This window comes from Abrus precatorius, unplaced genomic scaffold (genome assembly GCF_003935025.1).
Source record: "Abrus precatorius isolate BTA unplaced genomic scaffold, Abrus_2018 Scaffold9, whole genome shotgun sequence".
Lineage (NCBI taxonomy): Eukaryota > Viridiplantae > Streptophyta > Magnoliopsida > Fabales > Fabaceae > Abrus > Abrus precatorius.
The window spans coordinates 7,681,502-7,694,480 of record NW_020874439.1 but is presented as its reverse complement, the minus strand read 5'-3'; the positions used below and the strand labels follow the sequence as shown (position 1 = coordinate 7,694,480).

Genomic DNA, 12,979 nt, shown 5'->3' with positions numbered 1-12,979 from the left:
ATGTCTTCTTCATCGACTAAGTCGAATCCCCAAATGATTCACGACGTGTTCCTGAGTTTCAGAGGGGAAGACACGCGCAGCAACATCGTTTCTTACCTCTATTCTTCACTCTCAAATGCAGGAATAAACACTTTTTTTGACGATAATATCATCAAAGGACAAAGATTGTATCAGGAGCTGTGGCGAGCAATTGAAGGGTCCAAGATATCTATCGTTGTCTTCTCGAAGAACTATGCTGAGTCTAGTTGGTGTCTTGAAGAATTGGAGAAAATCATGGAATGTCACAGGAATATGGGTCAGGTGGTTATACCCATATTTTACTATGTTGATCCGTCCGATGTAAGAAAACAAAAGGGTAGTTTTGGAGAAGCCTTGGAAAGACTTGCAGAAATGTATTCACGGATGACAGATGAGTTGTTTCGTTGGACAATTGCACTCACCGAAGCTGCTAATTTGGCAGGTTGGGATGTCAAGAATTCCAGGTAAATAATCTTGATTTTCTTTAGCCTTTTGTTTGAGAATGTTGAAGAAGTTAATTATAATTCTAAGTACTTGAACATAAATAAAAAGTTTAAAAACTTATCCAACAGATTAATAATTTTTCCTTGAATACATTATTAGCATAATAAAATACATATAAACAAAAATGCAATAAACAAAAGACTCTTATTTTTTATGGGGGCCACACACAACAACAGAACCTAGGTCTTCTCATTATTATCACTCTCTTTGCACTAACAACTTCATCTAACGCACAGGTCTTCTCCTCCCAAGACCTAACTATGTACCTTAAATGTTATTCTCATTAACAGCTACAAGTTTTTAACATAGACTTTCCAAAATTATATTTCATAAAAAATCATTCCCAAAATATTTATCATGATTAATCATCTTCAAACAATTTAAATAGCTGCTACTTTCACAATCTCGTGAATATAATTATGTTAACTAAATAAAATTCATTTCATAAAAAGTTTAGAAGGATCAAGAATTAATATAACGGCTTGGTTTCTCAAGAAATAAAATTTATACAATAATATTGAGATAATACAATTAAAATTATAATCATAAAAATTTATAAAATAAATTACTTTAGTTATTGTTTCTTTGCAACATTGATTAACTAATTAACTCCCTCTATTAGACTATTCTAAAACTGCAAGAGAAGTAATTTGAATACCAATAATATTCGACGTCATAAATAAGTTTAAAGATAAAATGTTCGATATGAAAACATGCCGAAAACTAAAATTTTCAAACCTTTAAACTCTGAACATACCTCTCAAATCTTTGAATTATGAACATATCTTCGGACACTTAAATAGAAATTTTCTTCAGAATGGGCGACACTCCTTACTCCTCTCTAACTCTAAAAAATTATCCAAAGCTATCTGGGTAAAAAAGAAAAACAAATGATTATAAAAGTTTCTCCAAAATATTAAAAGGATGAATTAAAGGAAGGTAATGGAAGCTCACATATAAAGGTAGGTGTGGTGAGAAATAGAGAGAGTGTTTGTGTGTTATAACCTTCTTTTCTTTTCTTTGTTTTACAAAACTTACACGCACACATATGAAAGTATTGAATTGAATCATGTAACATTTTAAAATGATCATTGAAAAAGTTTTTTATCTTGACCATCGTTGTATGGTTAAGATTTACTTTCCTCACCTCATGCTAGTCAGATCATTTCCCTATATATGCATATGTAGATATAGGAATATTTCAATTAGTATCTGTATGTATAATCGTTCTCTCCTTAATACACGCTATATATAGACGTTATAGCAGCATGACAAACTCGTCCATAATGCAAAATGGTATGACAATTAATTGCTTGTATGATTAAAGTATAATTTTAGTTCTTATATATGACATTCTTTTACATTTAGTTCTTGTATGATTAAAGTACAATGATTCAAAAGGCACCCTATTGTTAATTGGAAAATTTATATTATCTCTTGTATTCCAGACAACTTATATGAAAAACACCACCTCTAAATATAAAAAAATTCTAAAGCATATTCAAGAATTAGCCTTTAGATAAGATAATCAAACCTATTGTCAATAATATATGAAGTGTGGTAAATGGTAAATTAGGAATCTTATCTAGTTTGATGGGAATTGCAATAGTCCTTGGTGGCACTCCTTCGATCAGCTCTAGTAAACTAGAACTAATCTTAGCTTCATCACAAATCATAATGTTCTCCAAATGTTAACTTTGTAAACTTATCAGCATTTCATTAATTACCCACTTTGATGTGCCTATCTCCAAAGACCACAATATAGTCCTTCCCAATTTCACATTAATGAAAATTGCCCAGAAAGAATAGTTGCATAATGCAACAAAGGCTCTGTTTTTTGGTCCAAGGCTAGAGACCATGAGGTGTCTCCAAGATCAAAGGGTCGAAAGTTAATCTTCACTTGTTATTCATGGCTGCCACTAACCCAAGTACAGTTGCACATGCTGAGGTTTGAACACAGAACCTTTTGCTAAATAGATCAATCTCACATATAGTTACTGAAAAGGAAGAGTCAAGGTTATTTTGTGAGAGTATAAATTATTTTAAATGTTGAGAGTAAAAATGGAACGAAATTTAAAGCTTGCCTCCAATCACCTGAATTTTACTTGAAATAGCTTTTCACAAATTAGCTTCCAAAAATTACAACTCCTTTATTTTGTTTTATCAAACAACTCTACTAGTTTATTGAGAAAACTGTAAGCCTGTGTTACTAAATGAATTTCTTATGTTCAATCTTGGCTAGCTTCCAAATGAATGTCCATTACAAACATTTTGGAAACCTTGTTTTAAATAGATTCCTCCCCTGTAACTATAATTTGTGTGCCACCCTATGATTTTGTCTTAGTAGAAAACCTTTGAAATTTAGCTAATAATATATAATGATCATCGACTGCTCATATCACCCTTTACAACACCCATGACATCTTGATCATCGACTATTAATATTAGTTGTATAGCGGCTCCACACCCTCCACATGTGGATCATCTAGTATCACTACAGTGCATTTTTTACACTGACCATGAATTCACACCGTGAACTCACTCAGTGACAGTTCATCTACTTGTTTAAGCATTCATCTCTTTATAAGCCCTAATTTGCTCATATCCCATTTTATGTGGGACTACTTCACGCTTGATTTCAGCATTATTGAATTCTGGTTCCTCCTGCATCTTCTGCCACATTAAATTGAAAATTAGCTTCACGTATAAGGGTATTACTACTTCACTGTGGTACTATACAAATAACTGTCACATCATTTACATCACGCTATTATCATGCCTATAGGTCATTTTCACAGGGACTGAATTGAGAATGAATTCACATATAAGGATCAATTTGAAATATTTTTACATATAAGCACCAAATTGAAAAATGAATGTAACATATTTGGGCTATAATAATAATTTAGGATTAATTGTACTTTTAATCCCTCCATTATAGTTAATGAGATTTTTGTACCGCAATAAATTTGTATGTGAATTTAGTTCCTTATTTTTTCAGATATTACAGTTAAGTTCTTCTATCACCTTCCTGTCATTTAAAACTATTAAAATTTTCAATATCTGTTCAAAATAGTCACAAATTGAATCAATCAGATCATTCTAAACCTTCTTTTACTCAAAATTCCCCAACAAAACATATAATATTTCAACCAAAATTTAAAAAGATCAAAATTTCCTCCTCTTCAAATCCTAGTCTCACATCCAACAAAATCTGTAAAATTTTATGAACATATTCTTAAAAAAGAAATAAAAAATAGATGGGCTTGATTTCCTAAAAAAAAAAATAGTGAGCAAAATTACAAATGGTTGTCTAAACTAAAAGAACTAAAAATATAATTAAGCCAATAATTTAATACACACATAAATAATATTTTTAAGGTATGAGATACTTCTCTTTAATTAATTGGAAATTACAAATTAACACTCAGAGTTTTGGGTTATATGTAACTTAGTTCCTGAACTTTAAAAAATGCTTATCTTGGCGCTTAGGTTCATTATTTGACTTGTTTATTCAACGGTTAAGGGTAGATGATATATCTAGAGTAAACTAGTTGTAGGTAAGTGACAAGGGATCAGGTCAAGTCAAACTTTTCTTTACAAGGTCTTTGCTTATGCATCAAATTATAGGTCTAAACCTGAACTACTTATGTGACGTCAGACATTTTCTAATGCTTCTCCTCAAAGTTTATATAAACATATTCTTTACAATAATTTCTTAAAATAGTCATTAAGTCTATCAGCTAATGTGGATAAAGTTTTAAACAAAGACTAAATGAAAAAGAAGATAAAATGAGGTAAGGTTGTAGTAAAATGAATCAAACATCACGCACAAGTTCAAGTTATTTTATGCAAGTTAGAAGGGCTTTCTTAAAATATAGGAATCAAATACTTACCCCAATTGAAAAGCATTCATTATCTTATAGCTAATCCAAATTGGGCCTACTTTACACTAAGTTAACGATCTTAAGCATTGATAAACACAAGCCTTCAAACAAACCAGTAAATACATAATTTCAAGAAGATGATCATGATACATTTACTTGAAAAGACTACGTTGTCATATCCAAAATACGTTTTAGATAGCTGGAAACATAATTTTGTTTAGTTAAATATAAGCTTTAGAAAAGTCTTCACTTGTCGAATAAATAAGTTAAGTCAAGCAAAATGCAAGCCATTAACAATTTGCTTCACCTCTTTTATCCTCAGTCCTGTGTCCCAAATATATAGACTATTTATTTATGTTCTTTCTGTTATTAATTGAACAAAAAATCTAGACTTAAATTTCCATTTCTCACAAGGTATGAATTAATATTTTAATCTTATAATTGATCTCTCATATTCTTTCTCACTGTATTTTTCCTCTTATATAATTATTGTGACAGGAGCGAAAGCCAAGTAGTGATGGAAGTTGTTAATTTTGTAATGACAAACCTAAACAACACATTATTGTCTATTACGGATTTCCCAGTTGGATTAGAATCTCGTGTGCAACATGTGACTCAATTTTTGGAGCAACAGTCAAGCACAGTTTGTATAGTAGGGATTTGGGGAATGGGTGGACTGGGAAAAACAACCATAGCCAAAGCTATCTACAATGAAATCCATCTCAAATTTGGAGATAGGTGTTTCCTAGAAAATATTCGAGAAGTTTGCAAGGACGATAAAGGTCAAATCCATTTACAAGAACAACTTCTTTCAGATATCTTGAAAACAAAGGTGAAGATACATAGCATTGCAATGGGGATAACTACAATCGAGAAAAGACTTTGTGGTAAGAGGGCGCTCATTGTACTTGATGATGTAACTAAGTTTGAGCAATTAAAATCCCTATGTGGAAATTGTAAATGGATTGGTCAAGGAAGTGTAATAATCATTACAACAAGAGATGTGCGCTTACTTAAAGTACTTAAAGTTGATTATGTCTATAAAATGGAAGAAATGGATGAAAATGAGTCACTTGAGCTTTTTAGTTGGCATGCCTTCAGGGAAGCAAGTCCAAGAGAAGACTTCACTGAACTCTCAAGAAATGTAGTTGCTTATTGTGGAGGACTACCACTAGCTCTCGAAGTCCTTGGATCTTATTTATTTGAGAGGACTGAACAAGAGTGGAAAAGTGTACTGTCAAAGCTAGAAACAAATCCCAATGATCAAGTTCAAGAGAAATTAAGAATAAGCTTTGACGGTTTAAGGGATCAAATGGAAAAAGATATATTTCTTGACATATGCTGCTTCTTTATTGGTAAAGATAGAGCCTATGTTACAGATATTCTAAATGGTTGTGGACTCCATGCTGATATTGGAATAACTGTTCTCATAGAGCGGAGCCTCATCAAAATTGAAAAGAATAACAAACTTGGAATGCATGATTTATTGCGTGACATGGGAAGAGAGATTGTTCGTGAAAGTTCAACAAAAGAACCTGAGAAGCGTAGCCGATTGTGGTTTCATGAGGACGTAATTGATGTATTAACAAAAAATACTGTAAGAACACTCTACATACAGTTTTGACTTTTGAAACCTTTCTTGAAAGTTTTAGGCTTTTTATGTGCAGCACATGTGTGGTTAAGCTGCAGCTTTTAAATTATCTCTATAGTGAGCAAAAAAAACAATGGTTTCCCATTTTTTTTATCTTTCCTTTTAATTGCAGGGGACAGAAGCTATTGAAGGGTTGTCTTTGAAGTTGCACGGTACTGGCAGAGATTGCTTTAATGTTAGTGTTTTTGAGGAAATGAAGAGATTGAAACTGTTGCAACTCCATCATGTGCAACTTGCTGGAGATTATGCATATCTTTCTAAGCAGCTGAGATGGGTCTCTTGGCAAGGATTTCCTTTAAAATACATACCTGACAACTTTTATCAGGGAAATGCTGTTGCGATTGACTTAAAACATAGCAATATTAAACTAGTCTGGAAGCAGCCACAGGTAAATGTTACATGCCATTTTCATTTTAAAGTCTTGAGGTTAATGATGACAATTTATAGAAATACCAGTTGCTACCATTTCATTTTTCTTGTCTGACCTTTTCTTCAAAATATGTCTTGAAGTTGCTGAGGTGGCTAAAAATCCTCAATCTTAGTCATTCCAAGTACTTGACAATAACACCTGACTTTTCAAATCTACCAAATCTTGAAAAGCTTATTCTCAAAGATTGTCCAAGTTTGTTCAAGGTGCACGATTCCATTGGAGATCTCCGCAGTCTTCTGCTGATAAATTTGAAGGACTGTAGAAGCCTTAGGGGTCTCCCATGTGTAATGTATAAAATGAAATCTGTGAAAACTCTTATCCTTTCTGGCTGTTCAATGATTGACAAATTAGAAGAAGACATAGTGCAGATGGAATCCTTGACTACTCTAATTGCAGAAAATACTGCTGTGAAACAAGTGCCATTTTCCGTAGTCAGATCAAAAAGCATTGGATATATATCCCTATGTGGATATGAAGGCTTATCACGCGATGTTTTTCCTTCTCTCATTTGGTCTTGGATGTCACCAACAATGGATCCTCTCTCTTGCATTCACCCTTTTAGAGTCATGCCATCGTCGCTTGTTTCTATTTATTTACAAAATAATTATTCGAGGGATCTGTCACCAATGCTTAGCATCCTTTCAAAACTTCGAAGTGTTTGGGTGCAATGTGAGACAGAGATTCAACTATCTAAAGGGTTGAGAACAATTCTGAATGATGTGTATGGTGTAGATTATACTGAACTAGAAACATCAAACACATCAGAAATCACAAAATACTCCTTGAGGTCTTATTTGGTCGGAATGGGAAGTTACCAAGAAGTCTTCAATACTCTCAGCAAAAGCATATCAGAGGTTCGTTCTTTCTTTTTCTGTATTCTTGCCTTTGCTATTCATTTTTTTTACTATTTAATCAAGAGAATGTGGAATAAACATTGTACTTTAGTAATCAACAAGCTAAGTTGTCATGCTCATATTAAGCACTAGGAATTTTCACTTTTTTATGGCTAAGCTTGTTTCATGTTTTCTATATTCTCTTTGATCATTGAAAATTAATTGAAATATAAGTTGAAATGCCTGTATTACATAAAAATAAATGCATCTTGACATGTTTTCTATGTTTTCCTTTATAAAGGCCATATGTAGAATTTGGAATAACAATGCAATGATTGAGGAAGTCCATTTGAATAGCAATGTTACATGGCTGACTAAGCCGCCTTTTTATTTGTTCATGTACAGGGATTGACTAACAATGAGCCGTGTGATGTTATTCTCCCGGGTGACAATTATCCATATTGGTTGGCCCACACAGGTGAAGGACATTCAGTGTTTTTCATAGTCCCTCAAGATAGTTGTAATCGTATGAAGGGAATGACTGTGTGTGTTGTTTATTCATCACCCCCTGAAAACATGGCAGCTGAATATCTTATTAGTATCATGATTGTTAATTACACAAAGTGCACCATCCAGATATTTAAGCGAGACACAGCAATTTCTTTCAATGATGAAGATTGGCAAGGCATAGTATCACATCTAGGATCTGGTGACAACGTGGAGATTTTTGTTAATTTTGGTCACGGATTGTTTGTCAAGAAGACAGCTCTCTATCTAATGTATAACGAGTCAACTGACGTGAAAGTAGAGCCTTCTCCCAAGCCAAAGAAAAATGCCTTTGTAGGAATCATAAAGAAGTTCATATCGTGTATGAATCAATCGTAGTAGAGGTTATATTCAACCACTTTTAAGTGAAACCTTCCCATTTTACATAGACTTAAAGGATACATTTATTAGTAAGGTTCTTCAAATCTTGTTCAGAGTTCAGTTCTCATTCTGTAAAACATCATGGTTGCATGACAAAGGCATGGTTAAATTGAACTGTAGGAAAATATTCTAACTGCAGGTTTCCATGGGATTGGAATTTATGATCGATGAATTCCTTATCATCAATGAAGAGCATTGACGTGCGGAAATTTCCTTTATCTTTCCATAACCATGGTTTTTAGTTGAAATATGATAGTTGAAAAGTGATAATTAAAGAAGTGTAAGACATTCCTGAGATGAAGAATTGATAGTTTGATTACTTTTCTCTGACTTTTATAATGAGATGGCATATCAATTTATAGGCATCCTCAACTATTATGTTTGAGTGGTTTAATATTTTAACATTTACAATATTCTAGAATTCTCTGAAATTATCTTGAAACTAAGATATAAATAGTTTTTCTTAAATTGTTCTTAATAAATTTATAGACTATTCTAGAAATTTATATCATTTTCTAATATATAAACGACCGCAGTATTTAAGTAAGAACTTAAATTTATATTGATCCCCTCTTACTATTCCAGACATTTCAGCTTTATCTGCGTGAAAATGATAGAAGGAAGAGTAGGAAATACAAATCCATATTGATGACTCTATTAAATCATATAATCTAGCCTCTTAAATATTTAAACAAAACTATATCAAATTAGAACACTAAGAAATTGTTGTAATCAATCTCTAAAATTAAACTTAGTCGTTGAAGAAATTATCTTTGCTAAGAAATTGTTGTGCTCTTTTGTGTGAATCTTGTAACAACTAACAGTTTAGGGCTTTCTCTATACTCTCTCGAAATGTAACTCTCGAAAGTATAAGTAATGGAGCTATAGAGTATCTAACTAAATATATAAAATATTAACTCTGTTACTACTCAAGAGAGTGAATCTAAACCAATAACATTTATTGAAGTAAATTAAAATTTTTAAAACCAAAGTTAATATTTGCTCTTTATATCTCAAGACATTTATTTATTTATTTGCTTGTTTCCATTTTGATTTGTATTATGGAGGACTGCCATTGAATAATCAAAGATTAGTGCACTGTAAATAAAAAAATTATACTAGTACAAAAATGACATTTTACAACAGGATTTACATCGTAACTGATGTGAAAAAAAATTACAGTAACATTTTTGAAATTTAAACAAAATTTTTTTCAATATCAGTTGGGTCATATCCGATATAAACTGTATTTACTACATTAGTTCAGAAAACAACTGATGTGACCCGATGTGAAAAAGGAGGCACGAGTTTTTTTAAAATTTTGTGGAAGATTTTTTATATTGGGTGTAAATAAAAACTGACGTAGAGAGTGTTTTTTACATCGATTCCTTCAAGAATTGCTGTAAAATAATAATGTTTAAGTTTTATTTTTATTTTTTTGCATTATACATTCCACATCGGTTGTATATTACAATTGATGTGAAAATGTTTTTCTACATCGATTTTGACTTATAACCAATGTAGAAGAGTGTTTGACTCCACTTTACCAGTTACGAACAATCACTTTTCTCGTCTCCACTACACAAAGCACTCCACTGTTTGAATTTCTCTCTCGTCCAAGCTCTAGAATCTTTGTCACAACTTTGTTTCTTTTGATCTTGTTTAGAAATTGTCATTAGTACATGAATTTGCCCCTAATCTCGCATCCAGTACACAACACATTTCACTTAATCTCTTTTTTATAACTTTAGAATTTCTCTTATACAAGAAAATCTTTTATTTTTTATACATGCTAGTTGCTATCAAATAAAAGAGTAACTTTATTTTTGGTTTTTTTTTCTCGCATACAAAAAGAAAGTAAACAAAGTTCAATGTAAATCAGTAATTAGGAAAAACAAAATCTGAAATTATGCAGGAAAATGCAAAACAAAACATGAAGAAAACACAGAAAGTTATGCAAAGCAAAATTTACAATTATGCAGAAAACTTCAAAACAGAATTACGCAAACAAATGTAGAAGAAAACACAACAATTATGCAGAACAATTATAACATAAACCCACAAAAAATAAATGATCAATCTAGCTATCTTTCTGTTACTAATGATATTGTAAGTAAACAATTCTTGGTAACGACGCCAAAAAGTTGTCACAGCTCTTAGAGTACTAACTAGCAACTATACTATGTAGTTGTAGCAAGTAATAAAATTCAGACTTATGAGTTCCAAGTATCGTTCCGAGGGATTGACTCATTTAATTACCACTTCACAAGATTAATAACTATTTGAGCTAAACAAAATTTTGAGAAGTTTGATGCATTTGAAGAATTAAAGCAATAAAGTTCAGAAAATTAGAAAGTAACATAAAAACAGATTGCATAGTTTTGAAATGAATTGATATGTGGGATGGAATTAGGAATGATTTCACCTCTTTATCAATTGCTAAACTAAATTAGATTTGAACTCTAAGTTCCTTAATTGATTGATCATCAATTTCATTAGATTAATCAAAGTTTAATTCCTTGACTCATTGATTTTAATTTTCAATTAACTATCCTAATTCTTTAAGTGTAAATCAATCAAACATTGCATTAGGCATTAGAAATTAAGAGATTACAAGATCATGAATGTTTATCCATAAGATATCAATAACCTTGATATTCAATTCAGATCTAAGAAATTAACTCAACTTTCATTGATGAAAATCTTTTAGGTTCAATTCAATTGAATAGTTAATCCAAGAATTGCATTAAGGAAAGATTTGAATGTTCAATATAATCAATCCATCAAAACAACAATTGAAACTCTTTTAATGACAGAATTAGTTTTAGATTGTTAAGAATTCCTTCATTTCACTTCATCCTTTAAACAAATTTATTCATCCATTCAATCAGAATGAAAATCACACTCAAGAAAGTTCTTTTATGCAAAATCTTACTAATCTAAGCTAATGAACAATAAAGCTACATGTGAAACAACAATGAAAGATATCATCACAACTAATAAGATAGTATTTCTCTCTTCACTCATTAGTGTTTAAGGTGAGTGTTTACCCTTACAATCATCAACTTTACCTCATCCTACCATATGCTTGTGCATATTCTCAACCTTCTTTGCTTATATACAATTAATTGCATATCAAGAGGGCTTTTGCTAGTTAAAATGGGTTTAGGGTAGGTGTTAAACAATTAGGGAAACAATTTAGGTAATTCCAAAGAAAAGGAAGACATTTTGAGTGAATGAGCTTAAAACTAGTGTAATGCCCCGAATTTTGTAATATTAATTATTGATAATTATATAAATCTAAATGTATATTCATGTGTGCATTTTTAGATATATATTGTGAATATGTATGTGTGTTTGTGTGTATATATATATATATATGTGTGTGTGTGTGTGTATGCATGACTGGTTGGGCTGAAATGGGCTAAGTTCCTAAGTACAAGACGAGATACTGAACTGTTCTCGCTGTAGCGAGAGGGCCCTGGGAGGAAGGACCAGAACTGTCACCTTCTCGCTGTAGCGAAAGACGTCTTGTTGTAGCGAGAGAGCGACAGTCTGGGGTGCATTTCTGGGTGCAGTCTCGCTGTAGTGAGATTCTGCAGAAACCAGAGTGTAGTTTTCTCTGATTTTTTCGCTGTAGCGAGAGGGCGGGTCGCTACAAGCAGAATATCTCGCTGTAGCGAGAGTGTCACGACCAAAAAAGGATTTAAAAGGGGCTTAGGGTTTGAGAAGTTATTTCTCAAAAATCCCTTTGAATCCCTCGACCTAGAACCCTTTTCCCACCGGTTAATTGCCTCCAAAGCCGTTCATGAGCTTGATTGAAGGTTGAATCAATGTGGAGAACGCTTGGAGGTGAGTTTTAATGGTTAGGGTTCCGTTTCTAATCCCTATTTCTCTGTTTCTCAGTTTCTTGGAGTTCTCATGGAGTTCTTTCATGTGTTTGAGGCCGAAATCTGTGTAGGGAGCACGTCTGTGGTCGAATCCGAGTGTGGGTCTTCAATCTAAGGTAAGGGAGGACTCTATCTTACTCTTTTGTGCATGAATTGTTGTTATTTTGCTGAATATTGTGTTGTGCCTAAGTTAGTGGGTAGAAAATTGCTACGAAATGCCTTATGGGCCATGTGCCGTGATATTTGAACCTTGTGTGTTTTGACCCGAAGTTGATGGATGTGAATTGTATGTAAATGTTGTGTAATATAGATGAATGTTGGCTATGTGCCGTGTAATGTGAAATGAATGTGGGCCTAGTACCGTGTATTTGAATGCAATGTGGGCTGTGTGCCATGTGTAAGTATGATTATTGCATGCGTGAATGGAATATGTGCAAATGGGCGTGTTAGCGCCGTTGTAATGTGTTGTGAATGATTCAGCGATACACTGGGGGTGTGGAAGATGAGGACGGTAGAAATACCTTGAGGAAGAGGGATGGTGGTGACACCGACTGCGGAACGGGTGCACCACAGGCCACACACTCTCTTCCTGACTAGACCTCTGACCATTACCTTTGTTGAGCGACCCGTGACTGTCCACCTGGTATCTGTGAGGCGGGGGTAACCGGCGACCATTCATGGTGTAAATCTGTGATCATAGTGCTACAGTGAATGTGGCTGACGTGCATATGCATGAGTTTATGAATTATACTTATGGATGTGAAATGCTGCTTGTGATTGTATTTTTTTAATGTATTGGAAATGTTCTGGAGGTGAGAGTCTACGTTTATTGTGTGTTT

At 32.9% G+C, this 12,979-nt stretch overlaps 1 protein-coding gene across 1 annotated transcript; it reads left to right on the top strand.

Moving 5' to 3' along the window:
• On the top strand, window positions 1-8,208 carry LOC113850719 (TMV resistance protein N-like). The gene is made up of 5 exons (XM_027481275.1): window positions 1-482; window positions 4,908-6,006; window positions 6,173-6,448; window positions 6,571-7,344; window positions 7,729-8,208. Exons 1-5 carry the CDS (start codon window positions 1-3, stop codon window positions 8,206-8,208), a joined length of 3,111 nt encoding a protein of 1,036 aa, XP_027337076.1.
• The last annotated feature ends 4,771 nt before the right edge of the window (window positions 8,209-12,979 follow it).

Coding starts and splice junctions, on each gene's coding strand:
- LOC113850719 (XM_027481275.1), top strand. CDS start 1: ATGTCTTCTTCATCGACTAAGTCGAATCCCCAAATGATTCACGACGTG. Junction 483..4,907: donor TGGGATGTCAAGAATTCCAG/GTAAATAATCTT, acceptor TTATTGTGACAG/GAGCGAAAGCCAAGTAGTGA. Junction 6,007..6,172: donor ATGTATTAACAAAAAATACT/GTAAGAACACTC, acceptor TTTTAATTGCAG/GGGACAGAAGCTATTGAAGG.